Source organism: Lithobates pipiens, unplaced genomic scaffold, assembly GCF_037356315.1.
Source record: "Lithobates pipiens isolate NorthernLeopardFrog02 unplaced genomic scaffold, aLitPip1_a1.2 Scaffold_23, whole genome shotgun sequence".
NCBI classification, from domain to species: domain Eukaryota; kingdom Metazoa; phylum Chordata; class Amphibia; order Anura; family Ranidae; genus Lithobates; species Lithobates pipiens.
In genome coordinates this window covers 147,711,415-147,734,846 of record NW_027507785.1, presented here as the reverse complement: position 1 = coordinate 147,734,846, position 23,432 = coordinate 147,711,415, and the positions used below count along the sequence as shown (strand labels likewise).

General features: G+C 43.8%; 1 protein-coding gene across 1 annotated transcript in view; it reads right to left on the bottom strand.

Moving 5' to 3' along the window:
• Positions 1-23,432, bottom strand: part of OGN (osteoglycin) — a 407,576-nt gene that overhangs the window by 140,099 nt on the left and 244,045 nt on the right. The window contains exon 4 of the mRNA XM_077452477.1: positions 5,219-5,421. Coding sequence (XP_077308603.1) covers positions 5,219-5,421 — 203 coding nt within the window. The remainder of the gene's footprint in view (positions 1-5,218; positions 5,422-23,432) is intronic.

The following is a 23,432-nucleotide window of genomic DNA, read 5'->3' as shown; positions in this document are numbered from 1 at the left end:
AAGGAAAAGTGTGTGTATCTATGTGTATACAAACCCAGTATACAATCCTTACACTAAGGTGCTTATAAAATATTAATTTGTGACAATACAATCAGATATATCAAAAAAGTGCAAAATGTGAAAGCATCTCATAGGCAATCATTAGATCCTCAGATATACAGGTGCAAGGAAGCACTGAAAGTTTCCACAAAGTCCCAAAAGTTTATACAGATGATTTGTGCAGGAGATGTGAGGTTAAATAGTGAGCATCTTTCCAGTGTGCATGACAAAAAAATTGGTAATGCCCTCACCAGATACCCTGCCCCTGCAGGGGTGGTATAGCCTCCACAGTGTGAACCCCTGTGCCGTTATGTGGATCTCTGGGGGGGTTCGTTTGTCATCCGCTGGGGGTACTCCGTTTTGGTTCTCAACAGAAAAGAGGAGTCTCCATAGTGTAAATCGTTTCAATATACAGTACTTTATTAAATAACAGGGTTGTACTCACATTTAGTACGAAATAAAACACCAGTAACATAAACCACGTCCTGTTGGTGTTATAGCTGAAAGTAAATGGTGCACGTCCCGTGGCCACACACACTTTTCCCTTTTTTTTTTGTGTGTGTGTGTTTTTTAAGGATTGGTATAATTTGCACAGACACAATTTTTATTTCTTTATTTTTATTGATATTTTACTAATCAGCATGTGTCTTTGATAGACATATTTATTCACACCCCACAAATATTCATTTATTTAATTACATTTCTTTACCAATAGAAGTATATTAGAGGTGAATCAATAGAAGTATATATACTTTTTCCTTTTTATTTTTTCTTCTCTTAATTTCGTTTTTAATTTTTAAAGGTATAGCGCCAGATCTGTTTTTCTTTGCACAGCACAAGGCGTATTGCTCGCAGCTCTAGCACATTGATGGGCAATCCCTGCTCATTCAGTGTCCATTTCCCCTGGACTGTGGAACTTTCCATGACTGCACCCCAGCCGGAAATACTGGCATCTGTGGTCACTACCTTCCACGACATCTGTGGTCACTACCTTCCATGACAGTGGAAGAAAAGACCTTCCCTGTACCAGATTCTGGTCTACTAATCACCAATTGAGACTTCCTTGAGCCTTGGGGGGTTATGATCATGCAAGAATCCAAAGCCTGCATCTTCCTGCTCCATGGAGACAGAATGTTCTGCTGCAATGCCCTGGAATGGAACTGGGCATTTGGAATTGCCATCCATTAGGGCCTCAACCCTTCTTGGGGGCAAGAACACTCTTGCCTGGACTGTGTCCATGATAAGGCCTAAGTATTCCAGACTTTGAACCGGTTTTAGCGGTGATTTCTCAGAATTTATGATCCATTCGAGATGTTCCAGGAATTGGACCGTAACGGTCACGTTCCTTATCAAAACCTGTATCAATTCATCCCTGAGTAGGAGATCATCTACGTAGCCTGCAATCAAGATCCCTCGAGATCTTAGAAGACCCAGTACGGGTGCAAGGACCTTTGTGAAGACCACAGGTGCAGTTGCAAGCCCAAAAGGCAGAGCCACAAACTGAAAATGTTGTTCCTCTATGACAAAACACACAAGCCTTTGAGGTTGAAAAATTGGCAAGTGCGGGTATGCATCCCTGATATCTATGGATGCCAGACAATCTCCTTCTTGGAGAGAGGTCACAACAGAGTGGACTCATTCCATTCGAAAGGGCCACACTGAGAGATACTGGTTCAGTGCTCTAAGATCCAGAATTGGTCTTATTTCGCCATTTGGCTTTTGAACCGTGAACAGATTTGAATAAAACCGTGTTCCCCTTTCGGCAACTGGGATCTCAATGCTCACCCCCTCCCACCTTAAACGGTCTAGTGCTTGGAGTAATAAGCCCTTTCTTGAATGGTCCATGGGAACACTGGACCTCACAAATCTTTGAGGAGGGTAACAGTGTAATTCCAGCCTGTACCCCTAAGACACTGTGGAGATGACCCACCTTTCCTAAATTACTGTTCCCCACAATCCCGCAAACTGCAGCAACCTTCTACCCACCCACAGGAGTGGGGGCGTCCCCTTGCAAGGAAGGTATGGTGGCAGTATTAGCAGACTTTTGGACCCACAGCTTCTTTTGGTCCTGGCCCTGCTGTTTACCTTTGGCAGATCTGTTTACCGTCGTAACTGCCTAGGACCTGAAAAACCTGAGGAATTAGTGCATAGCACCTTAAAAAAGGGCAGTGTAGCTACCTTTTTTAGCAGGAAGGAGGAAACTTTCCTCCAGATATCTTTTGGATGTACTTATCAAGATCATCCCCAAACAAACATTCTCCATGAAAAGGCAAACCAGCTAGCATCCTCTTTAAAGGGAGCTCTGCTGACCAGCTTTTTAGCCATAAAATTCTGCGTATGTGCACAGACAAAAGAGCCATGCGGGAGATCTGTTGCAAGGAGTCTTTAAGGGCATCTATAGCAAAGCAAAGAGCCTGAGGCAGATATGCTCCATCCTGACTAGAATGCTCTGGTCTTTTGAGCCATCTAGCCTGATCCTTCAAGGCTTGACAGACCCCAATTGCTGCTACTGTGGGCTGAATAGCCAAACCTGCCAGGGGCGAAGGATGCGTTTATCAAGGATACCAGCTTCTTATCTGCAGGATCCTTAAAGACCTGTGTATTATCCACTGGACAAGTTAAGGTCTTGCTCAGGGAGGAAACCTGCTGCATCCACACTGGTATGCTCCACTTCTTACTAAAGCTTTCCTCCATAGGATATAACAGCGAAAATCTCCTTGGAGACACAAATATCCTGTCTGGGTGCTCCCAGTCCTAATATTCCACCTGCTTCAAGAGTGGGTGAAAAGGAAATACCTGTGTACCCTGCTGTGGTTCCCAGGGAGGAACAAGGTGTTTCAGGGACCTCTACTGGAGGTAGCTTAAAAGCTGTATGGACCATCTGTACAGAGAATAGATGAGAAGCTTTTGTGATTGTGAGGCTGATATAATCTGAACCTGTTTTGGTGAGGCTGCATTGATGGCACTGAAGAGGCTGCAGATGGGCACGGTGTGGCTGCATTGATGGCACTGAAGAGGCTGCAGATTGGCACAGTGTGGTTGCATTGATGGCACAGTGAGGCTGCAGATGGGCATTGATGAGGCTGCAGATGGGCACTGATGAGGCTGCAGATAGGCACAGTGAGGCTGCACTGATGGCACTGACAAGTCTGCAGATGGGCACAGTGAGGCTACAGATGGGCACAGTGAGGCTGCATTGATGGGCACCGATCAGGGTGCAGATGGGCACAGTGAGACTGCATTGATCTTGTTTATCATGTCTGAAGTCTCTGACCTTCTCCTGTACAATGTCTGACCATCTCTTGTATCATCACAGTATTTCTTTTGGATAATCAAACTTAGAACTGGCTGGAGAAAGATAGATATCACTTGAAGACAAACTTGCACTTTGTTTCAAGGCTGGGTCTGGAGAGAGGCCAGGGTGGGGCTGAAGGAGGGACCAGGGGTGGGGATGAAGGGGGTCCCATCAGGTGGGCTCTACGCAGCCCGTGATTTCTATCAGCGGCCCTGCTGTCATCACACATAGGACTCAGGTGTCACCCAGGACAGACTGCTCTGTCAACCCCCCCCCGCCGGCCAGCAACATTGTTGCAGGGGAAAATAGATAATGATTGGACCCTGGTTTTTCACACGGCCGCTTACCACCTCTAGTGGGCAAAAAAAAGCATTGCAAGCAAAACAATAATTTTTTTTTAAAAGCTTCCCACACAGCTTGTGCAACTCTGGGAAGAGAAACACAGAGCTGCAAACCCATGCCCTCTTGTGGGCAATACAAGCATAGCAAGGAAAACATTTTTTTTTGTCTTTTAAACATATCAGCCTAAACATACATTGTTGCAGGGAAATATATAATTGGACCCTGGTTTTTCACAGGGGCACTTACCACTCCCGCCATAGGACAATAGCCTAAGCCAGAGGTCCAGCCTTCACTCAGTGTGGTGGGTTCTGTCACCATGGACCTTCAAGGACTGGGTACCCTTTTAGCATGAGGGTCCACTCCCTTGGACCTGTACAGCACCCTGCAGGAATGCCTTAGCTCTGTGGTGTCCAGGATTCCACTATGCAGGGTCCAGTACCCGAAGGCTACATTACAGGCAAAACCTTGCTGTTGATAATTTAATCTTCTTTATGAGGCTTGGGTAGGATTGCCACATCATTCCTTTAATCCAGGACACACATTAATTACACAAATTATGTGGCTGATTAAGGTGGTAATTACACTCACTTGGTGCCTTATCTGTATTAAACGAGCCTCAGAACCTGTGTAATTAATAGTGTCCTGGCTTAAAGGGATGATGTGGCAACCCTAAGCTCGGGTACCATTTATCTTAGCATAGTAGCTTTTTGAAATGGATCTGATCTAGAAACGCTGTCCCTTAAAGGGGTTGTAAAGGTAAATGTTTTTTCACCTTAATGCATTCTATGCATTAAGGTGAAAAAAATCTGACAGTGCCGGACCCCCAGCCCCCCCGTTTTACTTACCTGACCCCTCAAAAGTCCCACGCTTGCCCCTGACGTCTTCTTCGCCACTCAGCCTGGCCACTGATTGGCTGGAGTGGATGGATTGAAAGCAGTGCAGCCATTGGCTCGCGCTGCTGTCAATCACATCCAATGACGTGGGAGCGTGCCCGCAGGTGCTTCTCACCATGCGAGGGAGCTCGCATGAACGTGAGAAGTACCTGCGGGAGAAGGCAGAGACAGCCGTCAAGGGACCCCAGAAGAGCAGGTTCGGGGCCACTCTGTGCAAAACGAGCTGCACAGTGGAGGTAAGTATAACAGGTTTGTTATTTAAAAAAAAATAAAAAATACCTTTACAATCCCTTTAAGAACCTGTGCGGGATTACAGCATGGAAGCTCACAGAGAGCTCAAAAGTGACCATCCACCATTTTAGACACTGGCGAAAAAACTGAAGTACTTCCTGTATGAGGGGTTTTATAAGGGATCACTTCCTGTTTTTGGTTGTTCTACCAGTGTCCATTCACCTATAGGTGGCGCATATCCCAGGTAGTAATGTATATGGCTACTCTAAGTCCCGTGATGTACGAGAAAGAAATGTATTTGGATGATGTAACCCTTTGCCAAGATCACTTGGCAATCAAAGAGCAAAATAGGTGATAATAATAGTGCAATTGTATGACCACTTGCTAATAATGCATTTATTAATGATTTGGATGTTACCTTAAATGCATTTGCTTTGATTGCTTTGCTTTTGATAATGTTATTATTGGCATTGAAAGATGTTAGTTTTGTTGGCAAGACTGGAATCCTGGTCAGTTTGTTTTCAGCAAGGGAAAGCTGCTCAAGTAAGACAAGCTTTTCAAAAGCTTTTTCTTCTATCTCTTCTATAACATTTCCAGTCAGATCAATTCTCCGTAAAGTAGCTGGAAAGAACAAACAAAACAATTATTTATTTTCTTTCAGTTCAGAGTTCATAGGTGCCAACATTTCCAAAAATTCAAAGCCAAATTTCAGCTAATACTTTATAAGCAGTTACAGTAACATTTTTTTTTCCTTTTAAGATAAAGATTTTGCATAAATAAAAAAAAAGCTGATTATTGTACCCCATGTCAGTGGTAAATGGTTTGTCTCATCTCTCATTCAGCTTTTGCTTTTGAAAAACAGACTTACTGGCTGGATCAGAAAATGCATACAGAAGAAAGTATAAAAAAATAAAATGAATGCAGCGATCACATCTAATGCTGCGTACACACGATTGGAATTCCGGACAGAAAAAGACAGATGAGAGCTTTTCATCTGAAAATGCGACCCTGTGTATGCTCCATCAGAATTTAGCTGTCCGAATTTCCGCTAGCCAAAAATTGACAGCATGTTCTCAATTTTCCCAACTGAAAAACTTTCTATCGGTAATACCAATCGTGTGTATGCAATTCCGACACGCCAAAAATCACGCATGCTCAGATTCAACTACGAGACAGAAGCTATTGGCTACTGGCTATTGAACTTCCTTTTTCTAGTCACGTCGTATGTGTTGTAGGTCACCGCGTTATAAATGATCGGAATTTCATGTGACCATGTGTAGGCAAGACAGCTTGAGCAGAATTCCGTTGGGAAAACCATCAGAGCTTTTTCCGATGAGAATTCCGTTCGTGTGTACGCGGCATAAGAAATGGTAAGCAGCAATATAATAAATGCTTGTTTATGGTTTGTTACCAGTTTAACACTTTCTTATGTCCAAATATAGTTACATAGTAGGTAAATTTGAATAATGACAATAGTCCATCCAGTTCAACCTGTGTAGATGTACGTGTGTCAGTGTCGATAATCATTTTCCATATCCCTGTGTCGCTTTAAATGACAATTCCACAGACATGTGATGTTGTACCCTTACAAAATGTGTGTCCTTTTTTCCCCACAAATAGAGCTTTCTTTTGGTGGTGTTTGATCCCCTCTGGTGTTTTTATTTGTTGAGCTATAAACAAAGGAACAGCGACAATTTTGAAAAAAAAAACCACAATATTTTTTACTTTTTGCTAAAATAAATATCTCAAATTTCAAAATAAAAAATAATTCTTCATCGGTTTAGGTCAATATGTATTCTTCTACATATTTTTGGTAAAAAAAAAAAAAAAAAAAAAATGCAATAAGCGTATATTCATTGGTTTGCGCAAAAGTTATAGTGTCTACAAACTAGGGGATAGATTTATGGCATTTTTATTATTTTTTTTTTTTTTTTACTAGTAATGGTGGCAATCAGCGATTTTTATCAGGACTGTGACATTGGGGCGGACAGATCAGACAATTTTGACACTTTTTTTGGGACCATTGACATTTATACAGCGATCAGAGCTATAAATAGCCACTGATTATTGTATAAATGTCACTGGCAGGGAAGGGGTTAACACTAGGAGGCGATCAAGGGGTTAAGTGCGTTCCCTAGGTGTATTTCTAACTGTGAGGTGATGTGACTGACTAGAGGAGGAGCCAGATCATTATTCCTACTTATTAGGAACAGGCAATCTGTTTTTCCTCCCCTGTTAGAACAGGGATTACACACACAAAGCCTTGTTCTGGCTCTTTTGCCCGTAATTGCGGGTGGCTGGCGGCGATTGCATTTGCCTGTCAGCTGCATTGGGACCCCCACCGTGTAGCGCGCCTGCTATGGCTCTTAAAGGAGCCGCCTTATATACACAGTGATTTGCGTTGCAGACCTCAGCTTGTAGATTAAGCATTTATGGGAGACTGTATCAAATGCCTTTGCAAAATACAAGTAGACTAAATCCACAGGCCTTCCCCTGTCTAGACGACAGCTCACTTCTTCGTAGAATGTTAACAGATTGGTAATAGTGGGTTACCCTCGCGCTACAATGGTCAATTAAAGAGAACTGGTATGGTTGCAGCAAAACACCGGCAGAGGTGCAAACCCTCCCCTCAAGTGATAGTAGGTGAACAAAGAATGGTGTTGCGCTCCACACAAAATTAATTAAATCTAATACCAAAATTAATAAATAATCGCATATAAAATAAAAAAAAACGCACCTATGCAATTAAATTACTTTAAAATTATATCTACAACCTATGTGCTAGAATTTATACCAAGTGATTAATAAGGTGTTCAGAGTATATACTTATTCCTAGTGTTATTCATAAAAGAGAAATATAAATGATCTATACAATCATAATAAAGTGCAAGTGAGATAAAACCGCAGATTCTGATAATATCAATTCAGAGAATCGTGAAATCAAACAAATGTGTCTCAGAGAATCGTGAAATCAAACAAATGTGTCTCAGTCCATAAAGTGCATCCAAGTGCCAACGTGTATACAAAAAAAAGTATAAGGGAAAAAAAACAACAGAAAAATACACAATAAAGGAATATAAAAAAATATGTGAAAAATGTATCAAAAGGTAAGAAAACAGCAATCCAAGAACGGGGTTCCTTAAAGTGTCTCTTAATTAGCATAGAAAACTAGTAATTCATATCAGTTCATGCAAAAGTAAAGTGAATCCACGCTGTGCTATGTGAAGGGTTAATCCTGTGAACAACCACGGGATAATTCCACCGGTGATCTTACAGCTCCTCAAACGTGGGTGCTCACACACTGAGTGCAGTGGGTACCTTACCTCACTGCTGTCAGTTAGACAGCAATATGCTCCAATATATGGGGTATATCCTCGATTGGGATGTATGTCCTCAGTTGGTGTAGGTATACTCCAATAATTTGCGGTGTGTATCCTAAGTGTAGTGTAAGCGCCCCAGATCTTTTCCTCCAGGTACGCCGCAAAGGATCCCAAATCAGACCCGAAAAAGAGAGAAAGGGGCTCCAATGGTGAAGTAAGTCACACAAATTCTTTATTATAAAAAGGACCAAGTCCTGGGTACTCACATTTAGATAATAAAATTCAAACGTTTACAGCTAAAACAACGAACGGCTTCCTCGTTCGTACCCCGGACGTCACTTCCGGTGTCCTCCTAGGCCAATCCTACGCGTATCGTCATAGATCACAAGACTTCATCAGGGACTGATTGGTCTGGCAAGAACGACCTTTCGTAAACCCATGCTGATGACTACTTAAAGGGGTTGTAAAGCTTTGTTTTTTATTTTCTAAATAGGTTCCTTTAAGCTAGTGCATTGTTGGTTCATTTACTTTTTCCTTCGATTTCCCTTCTAAATGTTTTTTTTCTTTGTCTGAATTTTTCACTTCCTGTTTCTCTTCAGTAAACTTCACTCCATCATCCGAGCCATGTTTAGTCAGCCAGAACAGCTTACTGAGGAGGAACAGGAAGTGAGAAATTCAGACAAAGAAAAAAAAAACATTTAGAAGGGAAATCGAAGGAAAAGGTAATGCACTAGCTTAAAGGAACCTATTTCGAAAATAAAAAACTAACCTTTACAACCCCTTTAACCATTTGCTTACTGGGCACTTAACCACTTGGCGCCTACACTACGTCTATTGACGTCATGGGCTTTCAGTGGTTATATCTAAATGATGCCTAAGGCCACAGACATCATTCAGATAATGCCGTTTTCAGCCGGCGATTCCCTGCACCATAAGAACAATCATAGCGGCTGTTCCGCCGCTTGATCGTTCTTATGGGCGGTGGGAGGGGACGCCCCCCCTCCCGCCGCCCTCCTGTGCTTCTACCGACTCACCGTTTCCATCGACCCCAGCAAGTTACCATAGAGATTTCTGGCGGACTAGATCGTCCCCGGAGTCTCTATGATCGTTCGGAGGCCGGGCGCGATGTTATGACGTCACGCCCGGCCTCTGTATTCAAATTAATGCCGCCGATCTGGCTAGGAAGCCAGAATCATTTTTTTTTTAATTCTTCCCAGCCTAGAGGCTTATTGACCCCATATCTCACTGTAAATATGTGCGATCGTGCCATATTCCTATTACAAGGGATGTTTACATTCCTTGTAATAGGAATAAAAGTCATCAATTTTTTTTTTTAACCACTTAAGGACCGCAGTATTGCCATTGTACGTCATGGCAATGGCACCGGCAGGCACAAGCACGTACATGTACGTGCTTGCCTTCCAGCGGGTGGGGGGTCCGATCGGACCCCCTCCCGCTGGATACGGCGGTCCGTTTCGCTTCAGGAGCGATCCGAGATGAGGGGATGGCCGTTGGTTTCTAGCCATCCCCTCTCGATCGCTCCTGGCGAATGAGAAGCTTCCTCCCTCTGTGTATAGTAAACACAGGCAGGGAGGAAGTAATGTCATTCTCCTCGGGGCGGTCTTTTTGACCGGACTACGAGGAGAAGACAGAAAGTAAGTGTGCACCAACACTACACTGACATGTAGGCACACACAGGCACACAAACCCCCCCCCCCCAGTCACAGTGTCACTGCATTTAGTGTCAGTTGTAAAAGTAAAAACTGTCAGGGCAGTTAGTGTTAGGTCCAGGGTAGCCCCCTACCACCCCCCAATAAAGGTTTAACCCCCTGATTGCCCCTAGAGTTAACCCTTTCACCCCCTTTTGCCAGTGTCACTAAGCGATCATTTTTCTGATCGCTGCATTAGTGTCGCTAGGTAGCTAGTTATTTTTTTAGGTTCACCGCCAGGTTTTTATAGCGCTAGGTACCCCGATATACTACCCAATAATGGTTTTAACCCCCTGATTGCCCCTAGTTAACCCTTTCACCCCCTTTTGCCAGTGTCACTAAGCGATCATTTTTCTGATCGCTGCATTAGTGTCGCTAGGTAGCTAGTTATTTTTTTAGGTTCACTGCCAGGTTTTTATAGCGCTAGGTACCCTGATATACTACCCAATAATGGTTTTAACCCCCTGATTGCCCCTAGTTAACCCTTTCACCCCCTTTTGCCAGTGTCACTAAGCGATCATTTTTCTGATCGCTGCATTAGTGTCACTAGTGTCGCTAGGTAGCTAGTTTTTTTTTTAGGTTCACCGCCAGGTTTTTATAGCGCTAGGTACCCCGATATACTACCAAATAATGGTTTTAACCCCCTTATTGCCCCTAGTTAACCCTTTCACCCCCTTTGCCAGTGTCACTAAGCGATCATTTTTCTGATCGCTGCATTAGTGTCGCTAGTGTCGCTAGGTAGCTAGTTATTTTTTTAGGTTCACCGCCAGGTTTTTATAGCGCTAGGTACCCCGATATACTACCCAATAATGGTTTTAACCCCCTGATTGCCCCTAGTTAACCCTTTCACCCCCTTTTGCCAGTGTCACTAAGCGATCATTTTTCTGATCGCTGAATTAGTGTCGCTAGGTAGCTAATTATTTTTTTAGGTTCACTGCCAGGTTTTTATAGCGCTAGGTACCCTGATATACTACCCAATAATGGTTTTAACCCCCTGATTGCCCCTAGTTAACCCTTTCACCCCCTTTTGCCAGTGTCACTAAGCGATCATTTTTCTGATCGCTGCATTAGTGTCGCTAGGTAGCTAGTTATTTTTTTAGGTTCACCGCCAGGTTTTTATAGCACTAGGTACCCCGATATACTACCAAATAATGGTTTTAACCCCCTTATTGCCCCTAGTTAACCCTTTCACCCCCTTTTGCCAGTGTCACTAAGCGATCATTTTTCTGATCGCTGCATTAGTGTCGCTAGTGTCGCTAGGTAGCTAGTTATTTTTTTAGGTTCACCGCCAGGTTTTTATAGCGCTAGGTACCCCGATATACTACCCAATAATGGTTTTAACCCCCTGATTGCCCCTAGTTAACCCTTTCACCCCCTTTTGCCAGTGTCACTAAGCGATCATTTTTCTGATCGCTGCATTAGTGTCGCTAGGTAGCTAGTTATTTTTTTAGGTTCACTGCCAGGTTTTTATAGCGCTAGGTACCCTGATATACTACCCAATAATGGTTTTAACCCCCTGATTGCCCCTAGTTAACCCTTTCACCCCCTTTTGCCAGTGTCACTAAGCGATAATTTTTCTGATCGCTGCATTAGTGTCACTAGTGTCGCTAGGTAGCTAGTTATTTTTTTAGGTTCACCGCCAGGTTTTTATAGCGCTAGGTACCCCGATATACTACCAAATAATGGTTTTAACCCCCTTATTGCCCCTAGTTAACCCTTTCACCCCCTTTTGCCAGTGTCACTAAGCGATAATTTTTCTGATCGCTGCATTAGTGTCACTAGTGTCGCTAGGTAGCTAGTTATTTTTTTAGGTTCACCGCCAGGTTTTTATAGCGCTAGGTACCCCGATATACTACCCAATAATGGTTTTAACCCCCTGATTGCCCCTAGTTAACCCTTTCACCCCCTTTTGCCAGTGTCACTAAGCGATCATTTTTCTCATCGCTGCATTAGTGTCGCTAGGTAGCTAGTTATTTTTTTAGGTTCACCGCCAGGTTTTTATAGCGCTAGGTAACCCGATATACTACCCAATAATGGTTTTAACCCCCTGATTGCCCCTAGTTAACCCTTTCACCCCCTTTTGCCAGTGTCACTAAGCGATAATTTTTCTGATCGCTGCATTAGTGTCGCTAGGTAGCTAGTTATTTTTTTAGGTTCACCGCCAGGTTTTTATAGCGCTAGGTACCCCGATATACTACCCAATAATGGTTTTAACCCCCTGATTGCCCCTAGTTAACCCTTTCACCCCCTTTTGCCAGTGTCACTAAGCAATCATTTTTCTGATCGCTGCATTAGTGTCACTAGTGTCGCTAGGTAGCTAGTTATTTTTTTAGGTTCACCGCCAGGTTTTTATAGCGCTAGGTACCCCGATATACTACCAAATAATGGTTTTAACCCCCTTATTGCCCCTAGTTAACCCTTTCACCCCCTTTTGCCAGTGTCACTAAGCGATCATTTTTCTGATCGCTGCATTAGTGTCGCTAGTGTCGCTAGGTAGCTAGTTATTTTTTTAGGTTCACCGCCAGGTTTTTATAGCGCTAGGTACCCCGATATACTACCCAATAATGGTTTTAACCCCCTGATTGCCCCTAGTTAACCCTTTCACCCCCTTTTACCAGTGTCACTAAGTGATCATTTTTCTGATCGCTGCATTAATGTCACTAGTGTCGCTAGGTAGCTAGTTATTTTTTTAGGTTCACCGCCAGGTTTTTATAGCGCTAGGTACCCTGATATACTACCCAATAATGGTTTTAACCCCCTGATTGCCCCTAGTTAACCCTTTCACCCCCTTTTGCCAGTGTCACTAAGCGATCATTTTTCTGATCGCTGCATTAGTGTCACTAGTGTCGCTAGGTAGCTAGTTATTTTTTTAGGTTCACCGGCAGGTTTTTATAGCGCTAGGTACCCCGATATACTACCCAATAATGGTTTTAACCCCCTGATTGCCCCTAGTTAACCCTTTCACCCCCTTTTGCCAGTGTCACTAAGCGATAATTTTTCTGATCGCTGCATTAGTGTCGCTAGTGTCGCTAGTTATTTTTTTAGGTTCACCGCCAGGTTTTTATAGCGCTAGGTACCCCGATATACTACCCAATAATGGTTTTAACCCCCTGATTGCCCCTAGTTAACCCTTTCACCCCCTTTTGCCAGTGTCACTAAGCAATCATTTTTCTGATCGCTGCATTAGTGTCACTAGTGTCGCTAGGTAGCTAGTTATTTTTTTAGGTTCACCGCCAGGTTTTTATAGCGCTAGGTACCCCGATATACTACCAAATAATGGTTTTAACCCCCTTATTGCCCCTAGTTAACCCTTTCACCCCCTTTTGCCAGTGTCACTAAGCGATCATTTTTCTGATCGCTGCATTAGTGTCGCTAGTGTCGCTAGGTAGCTAGTTATTTTTTTAGGTTCACCGCCAGGTTTTTATAGCGCTAGGTACCCCGATATACTACCCAATAATGGTTTTAACCCCCTGATTGCCCCTAGTTAACCCTTTCACCCCCTTTTACCAGTGTCACTAAGCGATCATTTTTCTGATCGCTGCATTAATGTCACTACTGTCGCTAGGTAGCTAGTTATTTTTTTAGGTTCACCGCCAGGTTTTTATAGCGCTAGGTACCCCGATATAATACCCAATAATGGTTTTAACCCCCTGATTGCCCCTAGTTAACCCTTTCACCCCCTTTTGCCAGTGTCACTAAGCGATCATTTTTCTGATCGCTGCATTAGTGTCGCTAGGTAGCTAGTTATTTTTTTAGGTTCACCGCCAGGTTTTTATAGCGCTAGGTACCCCGATATACTACCCAATAATGGTTTTAACCCCCTGATTGCCCCTAGTTAACCCTTTCACCCCCTTTTGCCAGTGTCACTAAGCGATCATTTTTCTGATCGCTGCATTAGTGTCGCTAGGTAGCTAGTTATTTTTTTAGGTTCACTGCCAGGTTTTTATAGTGCTAGGTACCCTGATATACTACCCAATAATGGTTTTAACCCCCTGATTGCCCCTAGTTAACCCTTTCACCCCCTTTTGCCAGTGTCACTAAGCGATCATTTTTCTGATCGCTGCATTAGTGTCACTAGTGTCGCTAGGTAGCTAGTTATTTTTTTAGGTTCACCGCCAGGTTTTTATAGCGCTAGGTACCCCGATATACTACCAAATAATGGTTTTAACCCCCTTATTGCCCCTAGTTAACCCTTTCACCCCCTTTTGCCAGTGTCACTAAGCAATCATTTTTCTGATCGCTGCATTAGTGTCACTAGTGTCGCTAGGTAGCTAGTTATTTTTTTAGGTTCACCGCCAGGTTTTTATAGCGCTATGTACCCCGATATACTACCCAATAATGGTTTTAACCCCCTTATTGCCCCTAGTTAACCCTTTCACCCCCTTTTGCCAGTGTCACTAAGCGATCATTTTTCTGATCGCTGCATTAGTGTCGCTAGGTAGCTAGTTATTTTTTTAGGTTCACCGCCAGGTTTTTATAGCGCTAGGTACCCCGATATACTACCCAATAATGGTTTTAACCCCCTGATTGCCCCTATTAACCCTTTCACCCCCTTTTACCAGTGTCACTAAGCGATCATTTTTCTGATCGCTGCATTAATGTCACTAGTGTCGCTAGGTAGCTAGTTATTTTTTTAGGTTCACCGCCAGGTTTTTATAGCGCTAGGTACCCCGATATAATACCCAATAATGGTTTTAACCCCCTGATTGCCCCTAGTTAACCCTTTCACCCCCTTTTGCCAGTGTCACTAAGCGATAATTTTTCTGATCGCTGCATTAGTGTCGCTAGGTAGCTAGTTATTTTTTTAGGTTCACCGCCAGGTTTTTATAGCGCTAGGTACCCCGATATACTACCCAATAATGGTTTTAACCCCCTGATTGCCCCTAGTTAACCCTTTCACCCCCTTTTGCCAGTGTCACTAAGCGATCATTTTTCTGATCGCTGCATTAGTGTCGCTAGGTAGCTAGTTATTTTTTTAGGTTCACCGCCAGGTTTTTATAGCGCTAGGTACCCCGATATACTACCCAATAATGGTTTTAACCCCCTGATTGCCCCTAGTTAACCCTTTCACCCCCTTTTGCCAGTGTCACTAAGCAATCATTTTTCTGATCGCTGCATTAGTGTCGCTAGTGTCGCTAGGTAGCTAGTTATTTTTTTAGGTTCACCGCCAGGTTTTTATAGCGCTAGGTACCCCGATATACTACCCAATAATGGTTTTAACCCCCTGATTGCCCCTAGTTAACCCTTTCACCCCCTTTTACCAGTGTCACTAAGCGATCATTTTTCTGATCGCTGCATTAATGTCACTACTGTCGCTAGGTAGCTAGTTATTTTTTTAGGTTCACCGCCAGGTTTTTATAGCGCTAGGTACCCCGATATAATACCCAATAATGGTTTTAACCCCCTGATTGCCCCTAGTTAACCCTTTCACCCCCTTTTGCCAGTGTCACTAAGCGATCATTTTTCTGATCGCTGCATTAGTGTCGCTAGGTAGCTAGTTATTTTTTTAGGTTCACCGCCAGGTTTTTATAGCGCTAGGTACCCCGATATACTACCCAATAATGGTTTTAACCCCCTGATTGCCCCTAGTTAACCCTTTCACCCCCTTTTGCCAGTGTCACTAAGCGATCATTTTTCTGATCGCTGCATTAGTGTCGCTAGGTAGCTAGTTATTTTTTTAGGTTCACCGCCAGGTTTTTATAGTGCTAGGTACCCCGATATACTACCCAATAATGGTTTTAACCCCCTGATTGCCCCTAGTTAACCCTTTCACCCCCTTTTGCCAGTGTCACTAAGCGATCATTTTTCTGATCGCTGCATTAGTGTCGCTAGTGTCGCTAGGTAGCTAGTTATTTTTTTAGGTTCACCGCCAGGTTTTTATAGCGCTAGGTACCCAGATATACTACCCAATAATGGTTTTAACCCCCTGATTGCCCCTAGTTAACCCTTTCACCCCCTTTTGCCAGTGTCACTAAGCGATCATTTTTCTGATCGCTGCATTAGTGTCGCTAGGTAGCTAGTTATTTTTTTAGGTTCACCGCCAGGTTTTTATAGCGCTAGGTACCCCGATATACTACCCAATAATGGTTTTAACCCCCTGATTGCCCCTAGTTAACCCTTTCACCCCCTTTTGCCAGTGTCACTAAGCGATCATTTTTCTGATCGCTGCATTAGTGTCGCTAGGTAGCTAGTTATTTTTTTAGGTTCACCGCCAGGTTTTTATAGCGCTAGGTACCCCGATATACTACCCAATAATGGTTTTAACCCCCTGATTGCCCCTAGTTAACCCTTTCACCCCCTTTTGCCAGTGTCACTAAGCGATCATTTTTCTGATCGCTGCATTAGTGTCGCTAGGTAGCTAGTTATTTTTTTAGGTTCACCGCCAGGTTTTTATAGTGCTAGGTACCCCGATATACTACCCAATAATGGTTTTACCCCCCTGATTGCCCCTAGTTAACCCTTTCACCCCCTTTTGCCAGTGTCACTAAGCGATCATTTTTCTGATCGCTGCATTAGTGTCGCTAGTGTCGCTAGGTAGCTAGTTATTTTTTTAGGTTCACCGCCAGGTTTTTATAGCGCTAGGTACCCCGATATACTACCCAATAATGGTTTTAACCCCTGATTGCCCCTAGTTAACCCTTTCACCCCCTTTTGCCAGTGTCACTAAGCGATCATTTTTCTGATCGCTGCATTAGTGTCGCTAGGTAGCTAGTTATTTTTTTAGGTTCACCGCCAGGTTTTTATAGCGCTAGGTACCCCGATATACTACCCAATAATGGTTTTAACCCCCTGATTGCCCCTAGTTAACCCTTTCACCCCCTTTTGCCAGTGTCACTAAGCGATCATTTTTCTGATCGCTGCATTAGTGTCGCTAGGTAGCTAGTTATTTTTTTACGTTCACCGGCAGGTTTTTATAGCGCTAGGTACCCCGATATACTACCCAATAATGGTTTTAACCCACTGATTGCCCCTAGTTAACCCTTTCACCCCCTTTTGCCAGTGTCACTAAGCGATCATTTTTCTGATCGCTGCATTAGTGTCGCTAGGTAGCTAGTTATTTTTTTAGGTTCACCGCCAGGTTTTTATAGCGCTAGGTACCCCGATATACTACCCAATAATGGTTTTAACCCCCTGATTGCCCCTAGTTAACCCTTTCACCCCCTTTTGCCAGTGTCACTAAGCGATCATTTTTCTGATCGCTGCATTAGTGTCGCTAGGTAGCTAGTTATTTTTTTAGGTTCACTGCCAGGTTTTTATAGTGCTAGGTACCCTGATATACTACCCAATAATGGTTTTAACCCCCTGATTGCCCCTAGTTAACCCTTTCACCCCCTTTTACCAGTGTCACTAAGCGATCATTTTTCTGATCGCTGCATTAGTGTCACTAGTGTCGCTAGGTAGCTAGTTATTTTTTTAGGTTCACCGCCAGGTTTTTATAGCGCTATGTACCCCGATATACTACCCAATAATGGTTTTAACCCCCTGATTGCCCCTAGTTAACCCTTTCACCCCCTTTTGCCAGTGTCACTAAGCGATCATTTTTCTGATCGCTGCATTAGTGTCGCTAGGTAGCTAGTTATTTTTTTAGGTTCACCGCCAGGTTTTTATAGCGCTAGGTACCCCGATATACTACCCAATAATGGTTTTAACCCCCTGATTGCCCCTAGTTAACCCTTTCACCCCCTTTTGCCAGTGTCACTAAGCGATAATTTTTCTGATCGCTGCATTAGTGTCGCTAGGTAGCTAGTTATTTTTTTAGGTTCACCGCCAGGTTTTTATAGCGCTAGGTACCCCGATATACTACCCAATAATGTTTTTAACCCCCTGATTGCCCCTAGTTAACCCTTTCACCCCCTTTTGCCAGTGTCACTAAGCAATCATTTTTCTGATCGCTGCATTAGTGTCACTAGTGTCGCTAGGTAGCTAGTTATTTTTTTAGGTTCACCGCCAGGTTTTTATAGCGCTAGGTACCCCGATATACTACCAAATAATGGTTTTAACCCCCTTATTGCCCCTAGTTAACCCTTTCACCCCCTTTTGCCAGTGTCACTAAGCGATCATTTTTCTGATCGCTGCATTAGTGTCGCTAGGTAGCTAGTTATTTTTTTAGGTTCACCGCCAGGTTTTTATAGCGCTAGGTACCCCGATATACTACCCAATAATGGTTTTAACCCCCTGATTGCCCCTATTAACCCTTTCACCCCCTTTTACCAGTGTCACTAAGCGATCATTTTTCTGATCGCTGCATTAATGTCACTAGTGTCGCTAGGTAGCTAGTTATTTTTTTAGGTTCACCGCCAGGTTTTTATAGCGCTAGGTACCCCGATATAATACCCAATAATGGTTTTAACCCCCTGATTGCCCCTAGTTAACCCTTTCACCCCCTTTTGCCAGTGTCACTAAGCGATAATTTTTCTGATCGCTGCATTAGTGTCGCTAGGTAGCTAGTTATTTTTTTAGGTTCACCGCCAGGTTTTTATAGCGCTAGGTACCCCGATATACTACCCAATAATGGTTTTAACCACCTGATTGCCCCTAGTTAACCCTTTCACCCCCTTTTGCCAGTGTCACTAAGCGATCATTTTTCTGATCGCTGCATTAGTGTCGCTAGGTAGCTAGTTATTTTTTTAGGTTCACCGCCAGGTTTTTATAGCGCTAGGTACCCCGATATACTACCCAATAATGGTTTTAACCCCCTGATTGCCCCTAGTTAACCCTTTCACCCCCTTTTGCCAGTGTCACTAAGCAATCATTTTTCTGATCGCTGCATTAGTGTCGCTAGTGTCGCTAGGTAGCTAGTTATTTTTTTAGGTTCACCGCCAGGTTTTTATAGCGCTAGGTACCCCGATATACTACCCAATAATGGTTTTAACCCCCTGATTGCCCCTAGTTAACCCTTTCACCCCCTTTTACCAGTGTCACTAAGCGATCATTTTTCTGATCGCTGCATTAATGTCACTACTGTCGCTAGGTAGCTAGTTATTTTTTTAGGTTCACCGCCAGGTTTTTATAGCGCTAGGTACCCCGATATAATACCCAATAATGGTTTTAACCCCCTGATTGCCCCTAGTTAACCCTTTCACCCCCTTTTGCCAGTGTCACTAAGCGATCATTTTTCTGATCGCTGCATTAGTGTCGCTAGGTAGCTAGTTATTTTTTTAGGTTCACCGCCAGGTTTTTATAGCGCTAGGTACCCCGATATACTACCCAATAATGGTTTTAACCCCCTGATTGCCCCTAGTTAACCCTTTCACCCCCTTTTGCCAGTGTCACTAAGCGATCATTTTTCTGATCGCTGCATTAGTGTCGCTAGGTAGCTAGTTATTTTTTTAGGTTCACCGCCAGGTTTTTATAGTGCTAGGTACCCCGATATACTACCCAATAATGGTTTTAACCCCCTGATTGCCCCTAGTTAACCCTTTCACCCCCTTTTGCCAGTGTCACTAAGCGATCATTTTTCTGATCGCTGCATTAGTGTCGCTAGTGTCGCTAGGTAGCTAGTTATTTTTTTAGGTTCACCGCCAGGTTTTTATAGCGCTAGGTACCCCGATATACTACCCAATAATGGTTTTAACCCCCTGATTGCCCCTAGTTAACCCTTTCACCCCCTTTTGCCAGTGTCACTAAGCGATCATTTTTCTGATCGCTGCATTAGTGTCGCTAGGTAGCTAGTTATTTTTTTAGGTTCACCGCCAGGTTTTTATAGCGCTAGGTACCCCGATATACTACCCAATAATGGTTTTAACCCCCTGATTGCCCCTAGTTAACCCTTTCACCCCCTTTTGCCAGTGTCACTAAGCGATCATTTTTCTGATCGCTGCATTAGTGTCGCTAGGTAGCTAGTTATTTTTTTAGGTTCACCGCCAGGTTTTTATAGCGCTAGGTACCCCGATATACTACCCAATAATGGTTTTAACCCCCTGATTGCCCCTAGTTAACCCTTTCACCCCCTTTTGCCAGTGTCACTAAGCGATCATTTTTCTGATCGCTGCATTAGTGTCGCTAGGTAGCTAGTTATTTTTTTAGGTTCACCGCCAGGTTTTTATAGTGCTAGGTACCCCGATATACTACCCAATAATGGTTTTACCCCCCTGATTGCCCCTAGTTAACCCTTTCACCCCCTTTTGCCAGTGTCACTAAGCGATCATTTTTCTGATCGCTGCATTAGTGTCGCTAGTGTCGCTAGGTAGCTAGTTATTTTTTTAGGTTCACCGCCAGGTTTTTATAGCGCTAGGTACCCCGATATACTACCCAATAATGGTTTTAACCCCCTGATTGCCCCTAGTTAACCCTTTCACCCCCTTTTGCCAGTGTCACTAAGCGATCATTTTTCTGATCGCTGCATTAGTGTCGCTAGGTAGCTAGTTATTTTTTTAGGTTCACCGCCAGGTTTTTATAGCGCTAGGTACCCCGATATACTACCCAATAATGGTTTTAACCCCCTGATTGCCCCTAGTTAACCCTTTCACCCCCTTTTGCCAGTGTCACTAAGCGATCATTTTTCTGATCGCTGCATTAGTGTCGCTAGGTAGCTAGTTATTTTTTTAGGTTCACCGCCAGGTTTTTATAGCGCTAGGTACCCCGATATACTACCCAATAATGGTTTTAACCCCCTGATTGCCCCTAGTTAACCCTTTCACCCCCTTTTGCCAGTGTCACTAAGCGATCATTTTTCTGATCGCTGCATTAGTGTCGCTAGGTAGCTAGTTATTTTTTTACGTTCACCGGCAGGTTTTTATAGCGCTAGGTACCCCGATATACTACCCAATAATGGTTTTAACCCACTGATTGCCCCTAGTTAACCCTTTCACCCCCTTTTGCCAGTGTCACTAAGCGATCATTTTTCTGATTGCTGCATTAGTGTCGCTAGGTAGCTAGCTATTTTTTTAGGTTCACCGCCAGGTTTTTATAGCGCTAGGTACCCCGATATACTACCCAATAATGGTTTTAACCCCCTGATTGCCCCTAGTTAACCCTTTCACCCCCTTTTGCCAGTGTCACTAAGCGATCATTTTTCTGATCGCTGCATTAGTGTCGCTAGGTAGCTAGTTATTTTTTTTAGGTTCACCGCCAGGTTTTTATAGCGCTAGATTCCCCCGATATACTACCCAATAATGGTTTTAACCCCCTGATTGCCCCTAGTTAACCCTTTCACCCCCTTTTGCCAGTGTCACTAAGCGATCATTTTTCTGATCGCTGCATTAGTGTCGCTAGTGTCACTAGGTAACTAGTTATTTTTTTAGGTTCACCGCCAGGTTTTTATAGCGCTAGGTACCCCGATATACTACCCAATAATGGTTTTAACCCCCTGATTGCCCCTAGTTAACCCTTTCACCCCCTTTTGCCAGTGTCACTAAGCGATCATTTTTCTGATCGCTGCATTAGTGTCGCTAGTGTCGCTAGGTAGCTAGTTATTTTTTTAGGTTCACCGCCAGGTTTTTTTTTTCCATAAAGATTTTATTAGTTTTCAGAAAAAAGTACAGCAAAATGTAACAAAATAACAATATGACCAAATGAGTGATAGGTTTCAAGACAAATTATTCCAGGCAAAAGATTACACCAGCATGGTATCATAACTGTCAAATGAGTTTGTTTATTATTATTTTGGCAACTATTCCGGGGCCATCTGTTGGGGCATTGGTGTGTTGGGTTGGATTCACCCACTTGTCCACTTCTGTATTCATGGACATGGGGCACGGCTTCAGGTAGTAGTACCCTGACCAAGCACCCTGTCCGTCAGTTGTAGGGTTCAGATTGTGGCAAGTAGAAGAAAAGAGAAGATAGAGAAGGGTAACGGGGGGGGGGTATAGGGTGGGGGGAACAGGATGGGGAAGAGGGGTGGGGTCCCGCTCACTTCCCCTCTGTCTACCGTCCACCTGTTGCAGTCACTAGGTCTGTCGGCTCCCCAGAAAGATCCCACTATAGGGAAGTTGTTCAATGGCAATCAGTTATATAGTCTGTTATAATAAATCCTGATAGGATTGAGAGCTCTTAAAAGTTCTCCAAGACTCCCAGACACCTGAGAAGTTAGTGATTTTGTCATGTGCAGTGAGGATAAGTTCCTCCATTGCCGCTATGCGGTCAACTCTAAAGGTCCATTCCTTCAGCGACGGTGGTTGTGGGGACCTCCAATGTACCGGAATACACAGCCTAGCGGCATTGATTAAGTGTATAGCTACTGACTTGAGATACTTCTTCTGCGGGATTTTGGAAAAGTGTAACAGGTATTGTCCTGGCGTGAATTCCAACGGGAGCGAGGAAATTGCTGTAGTCACTTCATGTATTTTCTGCCAATATGGCTGGATCTGGGGGCAGGACCACCAGATATGGAGAAGGGAACCCTCTTCTGTTCCACAGCGCCAGCAGTGGTCTGGCACTGTCGGGAAAATCTTATGCAACACTTGTGGGGTCTTGTACCATCTTGTTTTTAATTTGTAGCCATTTTCCTGCGTGTGGACATTCAGAGAGCCTTTGTGTATGTATAAGTGGATACGATCCCAGTCGGCATCACCTATCTCCCTGTCTAAGGCTGACTCCCAGAATACATGGTCTGAGCGTAGGGAGGAGTACGGATCTATGAACATGGAGGCATACAAGGCAGAGATCACATGGCTCTGGGGCGATGAGCTTGAGCATAAAGCTTTGAATACCGAGGGGGGGTTCGTGAATTTTGGGATTTTTGTCGGCACATCCAGGAAGTGTTTAAGTTGCATATAGGACCAAGAGGGAAAAGATTTGGTGTTAGACAATGTTGCAAGATCACGTATGCTGAGGAACCTGCCTCTGCGAAAGAAGTGTTTGGCCTGCATCCGTGGGTAAGGCCATTCTTTGATAAGATAGGACTTTGATAGTCCCGGGGGGAAGTCTGGGTTGCCCCTAATAGGGGTGATCGGGCATTCTTTAGAAGACATTGCATGAGTCTTGCATGCCCTCTCGCAGGCTTGGAGCGTTGCCCCAATAAGAGGATGTGAGCGCAACGTAGATGGTGTCGACGCCTTGGAGACCCAAGGCATCGCACCCAGTTCCACGTCCGTGATAAGTTTTTCGAGATTAACCCAGCTTTTGCATCGATCGTGGACATTCCAGTCCACTACTCTAGCCATGTGAACAGCCCAATGATAGCGCTGTATGTCTGGGAGGCCGATTCCCCCTTTCACTTTAGGCAGTATTAGCTTAGCCCAACTGATACGAGCCGATTTGGTGCCCCATAAAAAAGACCTACACATCCTCTTATATGTTGTGAAGAAGCTGGGAGGTAGATGTCACCGCCAGGTTTTTATAGCGCTAGGTACCCCGATATAATCCCCAATAATGGTTTTAACCCCCCGATTGCCCCAGTTAACCCTTTCACCCCCTTTTGCCAGTGTCACTAAGCGATCATTTTTCTGATCGCTGCATTAGTGTCGCTAGTGTCGCTAGGTAGCTAGTTATTTTTTTAGGTTCACTGCCAGGTTTTTATAGCGCTAGGTACCCCGATATACTACCCAATAATGGTTTTAACCCCCTGATTGCCCCTAGTTAACCCTTTCACCCCCTTTTGCCAGTGTCACTAAGCGATCATTTTTCTGATTGCTGCATTAGTGTCGCTAGGTAGCTAGCTATT